At 41.3% G+C, this 19,052-nt stretch overlaps 1 protein-coding gene across 2 annotated transcripts in view; it reads left to right on the top strand.

Moving 5' to 3' along the window:
• The window catches only part of AUTS2 (activator of transcription and developmental regulator AUTS2), a 787,788-nt gene that overhangs the window by 357,520 nt on the left and 411,216 nt on the right, over positions 1-19,052 (top strand). For both annotated transcript variants that reach the window (XM_068909849.1, XM_068909850.1), the window contains exon 4: positions 6,346-6,381. In XM_068909849.1, the coding sequence (XP_068765950.1) occupies positions 6,346-6,381 (36 nt within the window). The remainder of the gene's footprint in view (positions 1-6,345; positions 6,382-19,052) is intronic.

Raw genomic sequence — 19,052 nt, 5'->3', positions numbered from 1 at the left:
GTTAGGCACTCCAGAGTCTGCCCTTCCTGGCTGTCAGCTGAGGGCGATCTCAGTGCTGTGAGATATCTTTGGTGGAGGAGAGGGAAGCTGGAGCAGGCAGTAAGGAAATGCTCCGTACAGGTAGCGGTGGGTGGCAGCTGACCTTCAGCCCTTCACGCTTTCTGCTGCAGCATGTGCTGTGCCCTGCGGCAGCTGAGAAGTCACCGGGATGAACTTCACAATTGCACAGCACCTTGCAGCAAAAAATCTCGGCTCCTTACAAACGTGTTTTAATTTAGCCTTGTCCTTCCCTTGCAATGTAGTGAATTGAGAGCTTTGAGGCTTATTTGACCTGTCCAGCACCTCACAGCAATTCAGTGCCAAGACCTGGCAGTGAGAGCAGAGTCCTGGTTCCCCTCTCATTGATCAAATACAGGTTTTTTTCTGATGTTCAGATAGTACTTTCTCTTTGGCCTGGCGCTATAGCAAATTAAGAGGAAGCAGGGAGCAAATATAACTTCCCTAATACACACGAGAATGACTTAAGCATTCATAGGTGGCTCAAAAGTAACCTTATTCAAATATATGCAAAAATATATATTTTAAAAACAAGCTTTATAGAATTTATGTTTTGCTTAATGAGCTCCTTTATGCTTTGATAACTTATTGCAATATAATATGTCTCTCCGCTGTCTGGTGTTGCCAGTTCAGCTGAGATTTGACAAACACACAGGAGATAACTGTGTTGCCATCTGGGTCTGCGGTGGCCTTCCCTGCTTTTCCCAGGTTCTTTCAGTTAGGAAATGCCATTCTGTATTTCTCTCCAGCCCTAAGAGAAGCATCCTGCTTTTTTAAATGACTGGACCTTAAAAAAGGTAGTGATACTTTCACTTCCAGCTATGGGTGAGCCCCCTTGAACTGGGCTCTTACAAACAAGAAAGCAGCAAGAGCTTACTAAGGTTATTTTAAATAATATATTTTGAAGGAGTGAGGTATCTAATGGTATCTGGCAGTTACTGTCCAGAAAAAAGTACAGATGAAAGACTAAGTTCTTTCTGAAGATGCTTTTCTGATTTGAACACTGTTCACATAGGAAAAATACAGAGAGAGTTGTATACGCACCAGAAGCCTGAACAAAAATATAAAATATTCCAGGCAGATTAGCTCAGAGGTCAAAAAAGCAAGTCTTGGACTTGAAATGTAATGAATCTCCACTGATGTGGCCCCCACAGCGTTGTGAGATTAAGCGTGGCTACTGCATGGAAATATGTATAATGAATGAAGTGCATATACTCTAGGTGGATGATCAATTTTCAAATCCCTGGTTGTAAGTAAGCTGTTGAAACAGAAATGTTAGCTTCATGAGCTCTAATGCGATGCCTAAGTGATAGCTTAGTGACAGATGCAGAACGAGGGAGATGGTATAATGAATATCCAGTTGCAAACTGACATGTCAGTGGCTTCATTCCCTCTGCTGTCGGATATCTTTCAACTCTGCATATTGTGAGTGTACCTACAATGCTTGGATAACACGGATTGATGCCGAGCGTGTTTACAAGGGGTGCCTCCTTTCCAGGCTAATGAGATCCAAGCAGGTAATTTGCAGCATTTGCGAGAGAGGTGGTCAAAAATGAAAAGAAGATAATTCAATGAAAAGACCACGTTAAACACGAGACTTCTCTCGTAATGAGGCTTGAAATAGCATCAGATAGGGGGAAGAGGAATTACCTGTGTTCTTGTCAGGTGCAACGCGGTGAAAAGGATTTCCATCAGCTCCCTTCCGTCTCCTTGTATTGCACTCCCCCCCTACCCCCAGACATATTCACCTCTGCAAGAAAATATAATTAACAGAGAGCTTGACCTTTGCTAGATTAGAGGTGATGATTACCTGGATGCTCCACTGCAAGTGTTTGACAGTGCCCTAGTAAATCTCCCTGTCTGACCTTCTTAAACCCATCTCGCCTTGCTTTTCGCCCCTCTACAATCTTTTTTGGAAAGACAACTTTTTTCGGTTATGGGCAGAGCTAGCTCCGGGAGCCTAAAAGAGGAATTGGAGAACCACTCCTCCTTGATATATAGGGTGCTCTTGTCAATTGAATCTCATCAAAATCTTGCCAGTAGTAGAATTCATTTTGCTGAGATTTTGCTTGGAGACAAGATGGCAGCGCTTTCTCTTTTGCTTCGCTTGGAGTTCAGTCAACTTCGTTCCCTTCCCTTTCTTTATGCATTTATTTTTAATTGAATACGTGGGGTACTTGTTAGCCCTAATTTACAAAGCAGGCAAGAAATTACTTGGGGAAAAGTGAGAATTATGGCGAACCTCGATGGTAAAGAGCACTGAATATTCAGGGGTTCAGCACCAGAAAACAAACCAGCAAAACCTCTGATTTCTTTGGTGCGCGTTCCTCAATTTCCAGTCTTTCACAGAACCGAAGCTCCCAATCTGTCACATGAAGCTCATGCCTAGCTGTAAACTCGTTGCTAGTCCTGTTAAAATCAGACGTCTGTGAAATAAGTGTTGCTTGTCGTGCCGCTAATGGGAACGCAGCGGTGTGTGCGAGCCTCTTGCTGCCTGCGAGAAGGATGGCGAGGCACCCAAGAAGGAGGCTGCGAGCTTTGCTGGGAGCCCAAGAGGAGACCCTTCCCTGCCAGCGTCCAAATACGGGGCATTGGCAGTTCTCTGCCTTCTCATCCTCCCACCTCGGCATTAAGCCCAACGAGAGACAGCTTGAGAAACAGGGTTGTGTGCCCCGAAATCCTTAGCGCTTCTCCTCCTCCCGAGCGTCCCTGCCATCCTTGGCTGTATCTAACGCGCAAGAGCACCAGCAAAGCCCTTTGCGTTTGTGCGTGCGTACGAGGAGCTGATCAGCTGCGGTTGCTGCTGCTTTGTGTGTGTGTGCGTGTGAGGGTGCGTGTGAGGGTGCGTGTGTGTGTGTCTAAGGTTGGGTGCTTAAATGCTTTGTTGCATTATGTTAATTCCTCGGCAGTGCAATCAAATTCATGTCGTAATTAAAGCTGTCAGTTGGAAGGCAAGCCAATCGCCAAGAAAACACAGCATAACAAATGAAGTGAAATGATTCTGCGTGTAGCTATACAATGCTTCGCCAGGCATGAAATTAAATAAGTAATTTGATGTTGACATCAGAAATTGAAATGATACCCACTGTTCCTTCATTCAGTCAGACCTGCATAAACAATAGCCAGAACAAATATGTACAACACAGCCTTTCTCCCCACCCAGCTCCCCAAGTAATGCACAATATACAAAGTGGGTATAACTGTGCCTTCCAAGACCTCAAGGATGTAATTTTCTTTGGTACACAATAAAGTAATGCTTTCATGAAGGTTACTACATTTTTTGCTCCTAGGTCAAAAGTTCTTCTTTTTAAGAAAGAAAAAAACGAATCATTAAAAAAAAAGAAGTGTAGAAGGAAAGCAACAAAACCAAAACCCTGTTAATTTTAAGTGAGTGACTTGCGTTTTGCTGATGGGCACCTGATGCAGGCTTCTGCTGGTGGTTGTGTGGATATCAAATGGTGTATCTAATGTTGGATTTTGCAAAGGGGGAGAGTGAAACCTTGCCTCTATTATAGGCACACTTTATATAAGAGATGTACAAGCATCCAGTGCAGGATCACGACTCAGCATGGGCTTGTACAGATGCTGCATACACAGTATCACTTTCAGCAGTTGGTACCAAGGCTGGGCACTGGGTGGTAGGATCCTTTCGCTATTGGGAGTTATCAAAAAGGTGAGAAGCTATCTTCTTGCATAGCCCTTGCTTCAGCCTATACGCTCTGTCAGCACACAGTTCACAACACAGCCAACTTAGTCATTCATGCATGTGCAATATAGTCTTTCTTAGCTACTTCAGTTAAAAAAGAGTGTGCAAACTGTACTATCCATACGCAGCATGCAGTTTGTGAAGGGCTATATTTCCATCAAGCAAAGCCAAATTCCCTGAAAGGGCACGGAGTTGTTTCTTTTCAGTGAAAGTCATTTGACTGCTATGTTTCAACTGTCTTCCCATAGCCATCGCAGCATTGCTTTTCAAGGAATGGAAATATTCAGTGGGAAACAAGATGTTTGCTTATTCTTTTGTTTTGTTTTGTTTTGAGACTTGATCCTTCTGCAACTTCAAAGAAAGAGCAGGCAAATAAAAATCACACATAGATGCAGAATGCAAACTTTGAGGTTTTCCTCCTGTGAAGCGAGTTTTAAAAATTGTGAGTGGGAGACTGGGATTCGACTGGAATCTGCTGGCCAACAGCAGCTCGTGAAACCTTTGTAGATGACCCATGACAGGGACTTTCTAGTTGTGACCGTCCTTGACAGGACCTGCTGACAACTGGGGCTGTAGAGGTGGCGAGGCCATCCGCAGTCCTGCGGTGATGGGGACGTTGAGGAGAGCAGAGGAACCCGGCTGAGGCCTTGCGGGTGCCCGTTCCCAAATCCAGCCCCTCCTTCCCGAGGCCTCCTGTTGATCCATGCTGCTGCTGCCATTGTTTTCAGGGATGTCAGCACTGGGGCCGGCAGCTCTTGCTGTGGGTGGTGGTGGCCCTGGAGCAGTGAGAGCTGAGCCAGAAGGACTCGGGAACTGAGTGATTATTGTAGAGCCCTCCCCATTGCACTTGGATGACTGCAGATCTATTGTCCTTCAGTAGCTGCAACTAGTTCAGATGGAGAGGAATAAGTGGTAGGAGCCACATACCCTCAAAATTTCCATAGCACTCTTGTTCATTCACGTAAGATGTCCCAGCAGAGCCTGTTGATACTATGATGTTGGTACCCTTAGGACTACCAAGAAGGTCTCCTCTTGCCATGTCTTTAATTTTTAATGGCTTAAAGCAGAAGGCTTTTTCCTCTGCATACATAACCTCTCTTATTAGTAGTACACTGGTGAACAAACAGTAATATTCTGATTATTTGCAGTGAATGTCTCTTAAATTTTGTGGCGCGCTCTATTTCTGCCATGCTGAATTCAGTAAAAAGATACAAGTAAGCCCCATTTGGGGGGGTTATTGTCTTATCTGTCAGCGATAAACTAAGTGATCAGGAATTGAGAGACTTTCCTATTAGGTCCCCTGCAGTGGTGCCTCAGTATAGGGTGACTGTGAGGCAAATTCTGCCCGTTTCCAGTGATTTGCCAAGTCTGCTTGGGGTCCATGTTCATTTCCTGGTAATGCCCGAGCTACGTCATTCCTGGAAGCGAGGTTGTGCCAAGGAACCGACACGCAGGTTGAGCTGTACAAGTTAAAGACTGGTTGTCTGGACCAGTCGGGTGATGGGGCTGGTAGCACGGGGGTACAGTTCACCCTTTCACGTAAGAGCCAGTGACCTAAATTGTGACCGAGATGTTTAGGGCCGCCGTCTGTAAGAGAACCTGCTGTGTAATCCCCATTGTTTAGATTAAAAACTAATGATACAAAACCCTTTATCTCCTTAATTCCTGTGAACGTGGCCGTTGTGATCACGTCCCACTTAAACTGAATTTCGAGATAGGTATTTTACAAGCGTTTAAGCCTTTTTGATTATTTTCCGTGGCAGTAATATTAGTTTTAATTATTGTTATGGGTTTGAGCTTTGAAATCTGTTTCGCATTGCAGGGTTTTGTCGTTGGGCTTTTATTTTCTGTTTATACTCCTCAGTTTGTCCAACAGTGTGGCCGTCCAAATGGGAAAGCGCAGGGACGGCGTTCTCTGGGAAATGGTGCATTGACTGAAGCGGCTTCTCTGTGCCCACGCGTTCTTTACATTTCAGACTACTAATTATGTTTACAAAATGTCTCATTTTAGAAAAGCACTATGTGTGTACTAACCAGGGCCTTTCGGGAATAAATTGGCAAACAGGTCATACACTGAAAAAGTCATCCAAACCCATCGGGCTTTTTGTTTTGAAGTCAGTCTCCATTTTTTTTTTCCACTTTTTTTTTTCCCCCCTTCTTTTTCCTTTTTCCCCTCCCGCCTGCCCCTTTGTGGCCACAAAGCTGAGTAGCTGGAGTCCAGGGCATTGAATGTCAGCGTGTCAGGGAGGCTGGTTGATGAGTGTCTGTTTAGTCTCAGTGCAGGGCGAAATGCCATCATTAATTCATTACCCAGCTGCCTGTCAAATAAATTGGCAATTACGTCCACCGCAGAAGCTTGGAATTCAGTAAATAGCACGTTACCATCTCGGAGTCGTTGAGAGATGTAAAGGGAAAAATTAAGCAACACGGTGTTTGTTTCAGTAGCAGATGACAAGGGGCAGCGCGTTGGTGCTGTGATGTAGCGATGAAAAGCTTGGAAAGGGCTGGTAATGAGCTATGTGGATTGGAACGTGTTAAAAAGCGTCACTGACTTTCCACTTTGTCTTTGTGTTTTATTGCAGAGCTCAGCTCCTTCCAGCTTGGGAACAGGCTACTTTGTAAGTGTATCTCAACTTTAACACGTGTGCCTCTGAGCAGCCTAGCGTTACTTCTGAAAGGAAGGTGCCTTATTATGTGGAAACAAGCATAAATAACCAGTCTCAGTCTGCCCAACAGGTTAACTTATCTTTCTCTGTTTCTTCCTCCACTAATACTTTATCAGTAATATTGTAGACGTGTGGTCAACGTTCTTCTGAACAAATCAGGTGCCACGTTAATTGCTACATAAATTCCAACAGTATTTAAGGTACGCAGTTATAGCAGATAAAACCAACCAAGGTCTTATCAACTCTCCAATCCAAGATGCTAGGATCTTAATTTCCCCTTATACCAATTTTCATTGATTCATAGATTTTAAAGAGCCCGTTATGAGAGTCTTGTCTCATCTCCTGCGTCCCACAGCGCAGAGAGCATCACACAGTGATTCCTAACTGGTGGTTAAAAGCCCCATATCTCCCAGATGAGTTAGGAAAACACAGCTGCATTTATACTAGTTTTACATTTTACATCAAGAGAAGAGGATCAGGCCACAGCTGGTTTGATAATTGATCAGTCTGTCTTTTTTTATTGTTGTTCCCATGCCCTTTATTGATTGAACAGTCTACACTTGTGCCTTTCTATCTGTTCATTCCTATATCCATCAATCTATCGATCTGTCTTTTACTTGCACAGATAAGTTTGGGAATAAGAAATGGTTTCCAGTCAATCCAATGCACTGTTTATTTTCCTCCAAGACTTGTATTTAAATTGCTCTTACTCTCTGAATGTAACTTAGGCTATATTCTCCGCGCATGGCTTTTCTGCCTCTACATATCTATAGGAGAAATAAATCATTATGTATGTCCAAAAACAGGTGAGTAAAATGCAGTGAGACTTGTTCTGTGGCATTGTTCCATATAGTTAATAGCATAATCAAAGCCCGCTTCTATCTTTTCGTCAAACTCTGAGGAAAAGAAAACTACATAGAATTTGGTTACATGATGGAGAAACTTTGTTGCCCTCCTGTCAGATTTCCAGACTGTAATTTTCTTTCATTAGTACATGGTGAAATTTAGTCTTTTTTCACAGAGGTCTGTGATCCTATAAGAAAGATGCAGGATTAAACGGGGTATCGTGTGACCTCACATGTAAAGTGTAAAGTGCAAGCACAAACACTTAGTGTCTGGAGAAGTGCCATGTCCTGCTGGATTTACGTTGGACTTCAGCACAGCCTGAAGGTTAATACTTCTGCCAGTGGGGAGGTCTGAGGAGAGAATTACCACCTGCAAAAGATTTTTTTTTTTTTTTAATTATGGCAAAACCCAGACCTGTGTAAGGTAAGACAAGCTGTGAAACAGGAAAGAAATGGTTTCCTTTTTTTCAACACTTCCCCTGTTCTGTATTGCATGGATTTTTAAGAGTGAGGGAGTGAAGAGAGGAAGAATATTGAACAGTTCAACATATATCTCCTATTAAGACTAAAATTTGATTGCCTTCCCGAAGTTTAGACAGAATTGCTTTCCTTTGTCTGGGCAGTTAAAATGTAAGTCACATGAATGAACGTACGCAGAGATGCTCTGGGATGGGGCACCCACAGTATGGGATGAAGGGCTTGGACCTACATAACTAAGCCGCTGCCTTCTTATAGCGGGAGCTGAATATGCATGGTTTAAGAGCAATGTTCAGCTTCGTATTTAGGAAGCAGAGGCAACAGAAGAAAAGCCATCTGCTGTTCCCTTGCACCATACTGTCTGTGGGTTGGTCCGGTAAAGTGAAAATCTGGAAGGTGTCAACATCCCCTATGCTCCAGCAAAAAAGTTTCCAGTTCTCCCAAGTTGGGCATTTAGTAACAAGAAGAAGCTTGACATGTTCTAGTGCCAACATATTGGCACTTTAAATCCTACTAATTCAAATCTGAGTAGGTGGGGAGATATTGCTTATTAGGTTCCATTAATATGATATGCTTAACTGCACTTTTTCTTATGTATAGTCAAAGTAATGAGATTTTTTAAAAATTTCTTTTTCCTTCTTCCCTAATAACCTAGTAGTTAGAAAAAAGTCCTTCAGTTCTAATCTTAAAGTCTTTTTTTTGCACTTAAACAGTTTTGGATGAAACTTGGAGGGTTTTTTCCTCCTCTTTTTTACTTTGGAAAGTTGTTTTTAAGATTATCTTGCTTATTATTTTAAAAAACTCCGTACCCTTATTAACTTACATGGGGCAAATACAACCCAGATGTGTTTTGTAGTACCAGACAATGAGAAAAATGCTCCAGAATGATCCACTGAGCATGTGTTTCCAATGAATGTAATTATTGTATTATCAAAGTGCAAAAGAATATGAACTTGAATTGACTTTTTTTTTTTTAAACAAAGCTTTTAACTGGAAAAGACTGATAGTTTTTTTCTGTGTTTAGTGTAATCCCAGAACATCAAAACAATGGTCGTTAGGGAAGAGTCTCAAGTAAAGCAATGATTTTTAGTTTAATGGATAACAATAAAGTTATTGTCTATGGAAATGATTGATCGGTGTGTCTTGGTACTTCAGATTACAAAACATCCCGTACTGTAGCACACCAAAAGCATCATAGGCACCAGGTAAGTTAAAATGGACTGATGGATTGATTCACTGTCCAAGCACATCTACTACAGAAAACAGAAAATCACATGGAAGCAGATTTTATTCAGAAATGATGAGCACTGAGGAATGGATAAAGTAGCTAATATTTGCTGTTTAAATCCAAGTATTAATGGAATCTTTTTTTCCCCTCTGCCTGGATCTGTACTTTAATCATCAGGGTTCATTATTGCCTTTATCCCCCCCATGCTCCTTCTCCCTGTGCCTCCTCGGTAATGTTGGTTTCTTTATAGCAATACCTCTCCACCAACACATACCTTGCCGTCTTCACTGTTGGGGCAAAGTCACCTTCTCTGTAGAGAAGGTGCTCTATACTTACTGCTTAGGAAGGCAGACTGAAATGAGGCATTTATCATGAAACCTAGAGCAAGTGTGGATGGCGGAAGCAGATGTGTTCTGTACTAATGAAGCATTGCTATCTTTTCTGTCCTTTGTGTGTTTCCTTTTTAAAGCTTGAATGAACCAAGACTTGTGCTTCTCTATCAGTTGCTCCTTGACTTTGGAGTAGTAAGTATCCTTTGAGTCAACTTAGTCCCGTTGCTTTGCAGCTTTGTTAGAAAAACACCAGGTTTCTGTGGAAATTTGTATGTAAGGAATCTAAAAATTGTTTACATGAAAGAAGTGGAGCAAAAACCTGAACTAGCCACAGTAAAAAATAGGGTGGAAAGCCTCAGAGCTGATTTCATTTTCTGCGAGCCTTGGTGACTGCTTACACCTAATGTCTGAATTTGTTGATTTTGCTCTCATTCATGTAAGCGGGAGTGACCTTAGCATAATTACAGTGAGAGAGACATGTCGAGGTATGAACTAAGTGTCTGAAATATTTGTCAGGCTGTTCTGCTCTTCCATTACTAGCACAAAGGACATTTTACTTTTCCATCCGGCATGTTTTCAGCTGAATAACCATATGCAACATGTATCTGGTGAGCAGCCAACGTTATATCCACACTGTTCTATACATAGTCATGTGTAACATGGGCAGTAATGGGAAAATCATTCATTGAAGTCCTGTTCTTTTTCCCTGGCTTTTGTATAAGAACTAAAGGATTTGTGTATTTAGGTATGTTTCTTAGCATGTGCATAGTTGAACTAACAGTTGTCAAGCTCAGAATCTCCTTTAAGAGCTATGCTTCTGCCACGCACTCCGGTTTGAGGTGTGGTGGCTCCTGTATCTGCAATGTTGGTGGATGCTTCACGTGCTGCAACAAAACAGAAATTACTTTTGGATCCTGTTGTATTCTAGAGAAAGCCTCCCAAGACCACTAGTTGTTTAAGGAAACATTATAAAACTGACACTTCCCCATAATACAAGACCATTTTTCTGATATCTATTTGATTGTTCCATCCTAGCAATTCATTATGCGCTTCTGATAGTGCTGAAGGCTAAAATCTTACCTAGTTTTATGCGATAACTAGGTGACTTTCTCAATAGGAAAGTCAGAGGCTGGCTTCTTATCGTTTTGTTGCTTCTGTGTTAACACATCTTGAGAACAGCAGGTAAAGGAGGAATTCACGTGCTCTGGGGAGGGCATTCATCCCGCCCAGCTTTATCCACCCACCTTCACCATGAAGTCAATGAAGAGGGTTGGGAGTCGCTGTTAAGTGATTCAGCCTAACTCATACATACCTGGATGATGAGAACTGCCTTTTAGATGCTACTGATTAAACAGACTTACTAAATAGGTGCCTTCAGTGGGATGTGTGTGAGTAACCATTGAATGAGTGTTAATGATGCAAAGTTGTTGAGGACTTTGCGGCTCTAAAACTTGTCTTCAGTTAAGAGCAGCACAACTTCTACTTCATTTACAAGTGCGGATAAGTTCAGTAGACTGTTGGAAAGCAGTTCTCATCATCGCCTGCCATCTGTTTCACCTGACTTGGCACTACTTGCCAGAATGGGCACTTCCCTATACTTTTTACTGCTTCTTAAATCTATAGCCAGCAAATAAGAAATAATGGCAAATATCGGGCCTAGTTCTCTTATAAAACTTCTGCACTCATCTAACTTTGTTGTTTTCTATGGAGATGATCCAGTCTGTGATTGGTGCATATGAAGAGAGACTTGGGCATGCTGTTAATATTAGTGTGCTCGAAGGAATCATTACTAAATACTTTCTGAAAAAGTTCCCAGTTGTCTTTGATTTTTTTGCATTGCAAATTATCTTTGTTTCTCGTCAAAGACAGATTATAAGATGGATTACATTTCATTGAGAAGGCACATCAGATAATTGGAAAAGTAGTTAGGTTTTTAGAAAAAAAAGGAAAATTTTTTAGCTTTTAAAAGAAAGTTATTTAAGTTGGAGTTATGTGAATTTTTAACATCGTCTGGCTGTTTATGACTTCAGCAGGTTGAGAGATATTTTGGAGTATGGTTGAAGTTCGAATAACAGCAAAAGTATTTTCTCTTATCTAACTACAGAGAGTGATTTTTGCTAGTTTTTTTTTTTTTATATCTCACAAAGCCAAATTCACATTAAAGGATAGAGGTGGTTTCATGGTTCGCAACACAAAATGGAACAGAAATCAAAACCTAAATAACTGAGCGTTTTATTTCTGAATGACAGCCCAAATTCTCAAGATTCTTAGATTCACTGGGCAATTGTACAGGTTCTCTGTTTATGGCAACTTGTTTCCGTTTCTTGAAGTGGTCTGCCTCTCAAGCCTGTATTGGTGGCAATTTCTGAAGGCTTCCTTTTTTTTTTTTTTGTTTTTTTAACATTTGCTTTTGGTAAGCAATTTTTTTCCCCATGAACACAGAGTTTGTGGATTTTCAGAACTGGATACAGTTTGGCAACAAGCTGATGACAGAAATAATTTTGGTGAGCTGAAGGGAGAAGGAAGTGCTGTAACACTTATTCTTTACCAAACAATGGTCTCTCTCCACCTTAAAAAAATAGCAATAAAAAAAAGGCTGTGATTTGCGCCTGGGCTGGTGACTCAGACAAACATAAATCATGAGGATATTCCCAAAGGCTCTAGCTAATCAGTTGTGCTATCCAGTTTGGCCCTGAGTGGGTTCAGTTCAGCAGATGTTTGCATAGTTGCAGCATGCCACTGGGACGCTGTGTTGTGCAATGTTGCATTACGTTACACAGAGCTCCAAAAACTCATCCCAGAGAGAGTAAGTGGAGCACCAGCAGTATTAGGACAGAGACCATATAAAACCCGTATGTGGCCTAGATAATGCCAGCTATTTCCCTGTGCAACAGGACTGACTTTCACCCTAGACGCAGCCCACAGAAGAGACACAGCGTCCTTTACACCAGTGGATATTCCAGGCTCGTACTCTTCAGATATAACCCTTGAAACTAGTAGATTTTCCTTCCTTCCTTCCCTGGTCTATATGCAATGGCAGCGGTCCTAAGCAAAATCTATACCTATATTTTATTCTTCAAGGTGGTCAAAATTTGTGGTGATGTTGGCTCTTTTCGGGTGGGAAGGGTGTTAAGAGGTCAACTCTAAGAGGGTACAGTAAGGCCCTTGAGTTTCTATAGGAGAAGAACAGGCAGCTTACATACCAAAAGCCAGGTTAAAAATACCAGGTTAAAAAATGCAACTCGCAATGGTTGCAGAAGGAATATACTCTACTTTTCCATGTATGCAGTGGTACTGGTAAATAAGAGATGTTATTATTCTTGCAGGTAGGTTAAGGTGCTCAGTTATCTTACATGATTGCCTTTAGAAGCCAAACATTTAAATGTGTTTTTGCTCATGTAAAAGTGTGTCTCCATGTGAAATACTGAGGTCTACAGAGGCACTACAGCAACAGACTGTTTGGATGCACCGCAGTCAATAAATGGTCATGTTGTCTGTGAACACAGTTCAGAAGACATTCTTTGTTATCCTGTGTTTGACACTATAAGTCATTGTTAACAAATCCTAATTTGCTTAGTAGGGTAATGGATGATCTCCAATTTTCTCAGAGTAATTAGCTTTACCAACTATTATCGCAAAGGGTATACTGAAATGCATTTTAACTCTTTCAGAATCTCCGTGTGCCCAGTCTTTGCAGAAGAAAAGCTAACAACAGAGGTTATGTATCTTCTGATCGTAAATTCAGATTTGAGGAAAGTGGACAAGATTCCCAATAGAAATCTTTCCACAGGTGTTCATTACCTGCAGTTAGTATTAGCAGACTTTATGTATAGTAGATTTTGTATGGAGCAGTGAGACTAGGAAATCATGGTGTTCTTTATCTGAAATCTTTTAGATGCTGTCTTTTATTTTCCAGGAGCCGTTGAAAATGCAGTGTATCTTAACAGCTGATATGAGTGAGGCATCTTCATTGCCAAATAAATACATTGCATGCAATGAAAGCAACCTTAGGTCTATTAATACGGTATTTATAAACTGAAGTGCTGTTCCTAGCATATACTAAGGACAACTGAGACTCATTAAAGGGTTTGCAAACAATATGACCATCAAAGCAGAAAGAACACCAAAAGCAAAGCAGGCATATATGTGTTTCCTCCATCCTATTAATTATGATGATCCTAACTGGAACATAATAGCTGTATTTGGTGAACAAAAATACATATTTTGTGACGTTAAGAGAAGCACATATTATCAGTTCAGTATTTGAGGAATATTTGGCAGGCAGAATAAATTACCTGGGCTAGAATTTGATCAGGACAGGTCTATACTCAGACCTGTGCTTAAAACAGAAATGATGAAAGTTGAGTTATTTTTGCAGCCTACTGGAATGGTATGTCCTCATACATCATTGAACAGAACACTTTGCATTTACGAATATTGATCCTCACAGTTCTTCTTTGAATTGCATCAAGTGACAATATCCAAATCTTGAAGGAAAGGAAAGCAAGGCACAGCTGCAGTGACTTAGGTATAGCTAAGCAGAACAGAGATCAGTTTTCAGAATATCAGGTCTTTCAGGCTTGCTCCCTCATTGCTGAAGCACAGATTTTCATCTTCTAACTGGACAATGCAATGATTAATTTCTTCAGAACTGACCTGAAATGCATTTGGTGATTGAGGTGTTGATGTCCCCAGGGAGCACTTATGATTGAGCAGTGGTGAACTATAGCCCAAGGATAACAAATGTGATCAATGGGGGTGGTTCAGGGGAAAGGAAGGAAGGAAATGAGAAGTGTTATATATTTGAATAGGTGATATGAAAATCTACATTATTTGCTGAAAGGGTTTCTGACTTTTGTCATCAGCAGAAGACAGGAGTGTTGCAAGTGGTTGGCAAGTAGTTTCATTTACAATGTCAAAAGCTGGGGTCATACTCAATTCATGTTTTTGACGAAATTTCAGGTAAACTTCCTAAATCAATGTAGACAGTCTTCATCAAATGTCAATTTACAAAAATCAGGACATGATCCATTATGAGCAGATTTTTTAATTTTAGAATTTTCTCTTCTGGATTTATATGAGGAGCAGAAAGACTTTGCTGTCGTTCTAGAGTCGCTCTCTCTAATGCCCCATGTTGCATGTAGCTTACCTTTATTACGGTTTGCCATTGGCCTGGAATAAGTATATTTTTTGCTCATCGGCTCTTGTGAAAGAGCAGAGTTATTATTTTATGTTCCCCCCTTTCTCTTTCCCATAGCATGTGATGCAAATTGCAAATGTGAACCTGAATAATAAAGAATTGCTTCACTGATTGCCAAACATGCATTATGGTGCTTTTAAACTCATTTCAGGTCATTGTGCTGCAAATTAGTTTGATTGCAAGCAGTTAAGCTGTCATATACAGAGTCTTCATCTTCCAAGGGTCTCAGTTTCATATCATTAAAAAGAGGGTGTTCAATAGCTTCAAATGTATTTATTGTATGTTTAATATTTTGGAGGAACTGTAGTGTTGGGTCTCTAGAGGGCATTTGCTATAATTTCAGGGAAAAAAGGGTTATGCAATCCCTGCATAGTGAGTGCTTCACTGATAGTCCTGATTTTGTAAATTTTAACCCTGTGTTTAATGGCTGTTGACTGCGTTTTGCACAAAACAAGAGCTATCTTTGTTCCTCATACTCAAGCTCATACTTGAGGTATGAGCTCTACCGATTTTTTTTTTTTTTTTTGTAACCTAAGTGGATAGAGCAGCACTAGGCTGCTTCTGATGTGAATTATCTGCTGGTTATGGTGAATTTTTACTCAGGAAATTATAAAATGAACAATTTCTCCCATTTTTTGAACATTCAAAGACTGCAAGATTTCTGCATTCTCTAACTTGAGAATTTGTAGAACAGTTCACCCTTGTGCAAAAATAGGGGATTATGACAAAGAGTATTATGACAGAAAGGACTTAGAAGGGAGAAAATCCAGCGACTCCCCTGAAAAGCGAGTTTGTGGTAGTGGTTGTTTGAGTCGGTGCTGGGCTGGAGACACCAAAACTTCAAGTGCTGTGGTGGGATTATGTGAAGGCTCACCCTATGACAGATGACAAGAGCTGCATGGTATTCAGGCCCTCTTTGCAGACATGAAGTGCAGACCCACTGAGCAAAGCTGGTGACCTCAGAAATCACCAGTTCTGTCATTGGACGAACTAAAGGATTAATCTGGAGAAAGATAATGGAGGAAAAAACTCTAGGAAAGCAGGTGTATGTATACAGATGGGTTAATGATGTGGAGAAGGCTATGTGGTGATATTTTAGTGATATGAGCTTCAGTGGTATTTTAGTTTTGCCATTTTCTGGAGAAATTTTCTCTCTCCCTCTCTTTCTCATATTTTGGAAGAATACATTTGTTAATTTAGGCCACAGTATAGTATTTCACTTTTTTAAACAATATATTTTTTTTTCCTTTTCCTGCCTAACCTGAAAGTAAGGAGACACAAATAGGGAAGCTAAGTAGGGAAAGCGTTCTCCTATTACTGTGTGCACTCAATCCCCAAACTTGCCCAAAGTGCAGATTGTTCCTATGTGAATGATTAGCACTGTGGTGAGTGTTACTATATTCCCCTTTTGATTCACTTGGGGGGGACGGTAGGATTGTACCTGAAGCAGGGAATACATGTCCTGATTGCAAGAATTAAGTCTCAATTTCATAGAAAAGAGTCCAATCCTCTTTCTCAGCCTTTTATGTCAGAACTCAAAATTGCTGTCTGATAAAATGTAGGACACCAGATTGAATTACTTCATTGAACCACTGCTGTCCCCTGTTAATGGTAATTGCATGGATATAGCGGTCTTTCTTGGCAACATCTCAGATATTTACCTCCCACTGTTTTTCAATTCAAACCTTTGATGAAAATATTCCCAGTACTTCTTTAAAGCAGACACCCAACTGTCTTTCTTGACAAAGGCAAGGTCTTTAAATCAGATCCTGACAATTTGTGACACAGCAGTCTATCTAAATCACCTTTTACCTATGTCACCGTGTCATTTCCTGAAAAAAAAAGCGTCCATCAGAGGAAGGTCGCTGAAGGCTTGGTGCTCTGAGAGCCTGTGTGTCTGGCAGAGGGGAGCTGGAAGATTTGTGTGTTTGTTTCGGTGGAAGTAATTAGATGAAGGCTTGTAAAGTTGTGATGCATGCTGTAATGGTTCGTTATAAATATTTTGAGGTACTTTGTCCATAGGAAAAACATTATTAGGTTATTACTACTCTCAAACTATTAGGAAGGGAAGAGTTTTTGATGGCTTTTCCTTTAGCAGTGGTAAATTTGAAAAGAAGAAGAAAAAAATCAGGGCAAATGTTTTCTTCTTTACTGCACCTGAGGGTGAATGTGCATTCAGCTGAAGTAGCTTATTCACCTCTGGAAATCTCATCTCACTTGATGTTCTGAGCTCTCCCTCCCACGGAGAGATGGAGATGCCACCTCCGCCTTTCAGTCAACAAATGCTATTGTTTCAAGACATCTTGCATCATGATGAGGAGCCCTCAGCCTCATGCAGTCAGATAAGTGTAGCATTCATTACTGCAAAGTCTGATGTCGGGCTTTGCTAAAAGATGGCAACTGTTCACCCTGGAGCTAGAGGGGTTTCCAGCAGATCTTTTTGCATTACTGGGATTACTTTTGGTACAAGCTCAAGGCTGGCATATATTAGCAGTGGAGTTGGCCATAGTATGTAGCCTCACTCTAAAATATTTACTAGGAAAACTGAAATTCACTTTTTTTTGTGAATGAAGAGAAAGTAATCCATATGAGCATTTATTAGGAATTAGTTTTAGCTCTTCATTTTGTTCAGCTACCTGTGTAAACAGCATAGGGACAGTGCCTAGCTGTGTGTGTATGTGGAGTACATTGGGCCAATAGGTTTCTAGATATTACTGTAGTAAAACTTCTTAATAGTATTGACTAATTGTTTTACCTAAGTAGAAGCAAAGAGATTGTCCTTGTCAAATGGCACAATAGACGCCGGCTAAAATAAAAGACCACGAGCTAATTTCCTTAGCAAAGTGTAGATAGGCTGATTTTGCCAAGAAGGATGTGTCTGTCTTGGATGGTGGTGAGAGATGAGCTTGGAGGAAAAAACTGGCCGTTCTACCCTGTGGACATGCGTGTACCAAAGTGGTTCGCATTTGGAGAGGCATCACTATAGCACGTGAGGACACCGTGCCATTTGGAAACCAAAGAAACCTTGCAAACTTGAGTGTATCAGCAAATGCAGAAGGAATATGTTGTAGTTTCAAGGAACTATTTTTGAAGGAAGGTGGAAGGGTTTTCTTACTGCACAGTTGAAAGAAAGGGTAGGAAAGAAAAGAGAGGCATTTAAGATTTTTAAAGCCCCTTTAAAAATTCCCTTAGAAGAGTTACTCTTGGAATTTCCTCCTCCCTCTGCTGCAGTGCATATACTGATGAGAAAAGGAGAAAAAGAGAACTGCCTCCTCTTCTCTGGCCCCATTCTCATCTTTTTTTTTTTTTCCTTAGATGGCTTCTGAAGATGGACATCACTAAGTTCAGACAAACTCAGTTTAATAGCATTGCCACGCTTATGATGGTATCCAGACTCCGCTTTCTTTTCTTTGGTGAAATATGATGTTAAATGTAATAATTGAAGTACTGCTGTGCTTTGCACAGTAGTGGCAATAGCCCCAGAAATTTTCCAACAACTGCAGCCCACGTTTCCGTACACACATGCACACACTGGAGAATTGGCAGCATTGATGCTGGGAAGAGGAATGTGTTATGGGGCTCTCCGAAAGGCTCTGATACTAGCTAGTCCATCTGCAGAGAGATCACTTACACCTGGAGATAGCCCATATGCCTTTTTTTCCCTCTTCCTGCCTCCCCTGCAATATTAACATCTGGCTCGTAGGGTTGTTTCCACCTTGAAGTGACAGCTGTGTCAGAGGCGGTGTGCTTTTACAACAGAGAACAGAAGCAAAAGCAAACCTGAACCCAGTGCTGGCAAATCCACCCAGGCACCTTCTGAAAGCACTATGTCTTCTGCTGTGTGCTTAGAGTTGCCAGCTCGGAAGAGCCAGTCGTGAAGCTTGGGATGCTGTTAAAACACCACCGAGGACTTGTTTTCTCCCTCCCCGTTCCCCCTTCCCCACTGAACATGAACTGTGAGAAGTCCAAGAACCACTGTGATGCCAACAAGAGCTAAATTACTTGCAGCTGGTGGATGCCACCTGCTCCTGTCGAACTTCAGCCAAAGCACTTTCCTCCCCGGAGTGCCCTGAAGTGGGGAATCCAAAAGCTGTTCAGAGCAGGGCCATATTTAGTGTGGATGGGGAAGGGGAAGCTGCAATTCCTGACTGAAAGCCAAGCCTGTGACGCAGGAGGTCTCTAGTACTGTCTCTGCTGTCCCTTTCCAAGCTCCCTCAAATCACCTCTTCTTCATGCTTACAGTATGTTGCTTATGAATATTAATTCAGCTCTCTCTCCCTTTAAAGGCCTTTCCCCATCCAAGCTGATGAAAAATTAATGTTTAAAAAAAAGTCCTGCAAATAATAGCTAGAGCAGAGTCTCTCTCTTGAAGGCCCTCGGAGGTATTCTTCCACTGACACCTGATGACACTCCATTTTCTTCTGTGGTAGAAGCACTCCTTGACCCCGATGAAAGAAGAAACACAATCTTTGTTCGTGCCCCTTCCTTGGGATTCCCGCTCTGCTTCTTAATGGCTTTCCTCATCAGTCCTAGAAGCATTT

This window comes from Struthio camelus, chromosome 16 (assembly GCF_040807025.1).
Source record: "Struthio camelus isolate bStrCam1 chromosome 16, bStrCam1.hap1, whole genome shotgun sequence".
Lineage (NCBI taxonomy): Eukaryota > Metazoa > Chordata > Aves > Struthioniformes > Struthionidae > Struthio > Struthio camelus.
This window is presented reverse-complemented; position numbering and strand designations above follow the sequence as displayed.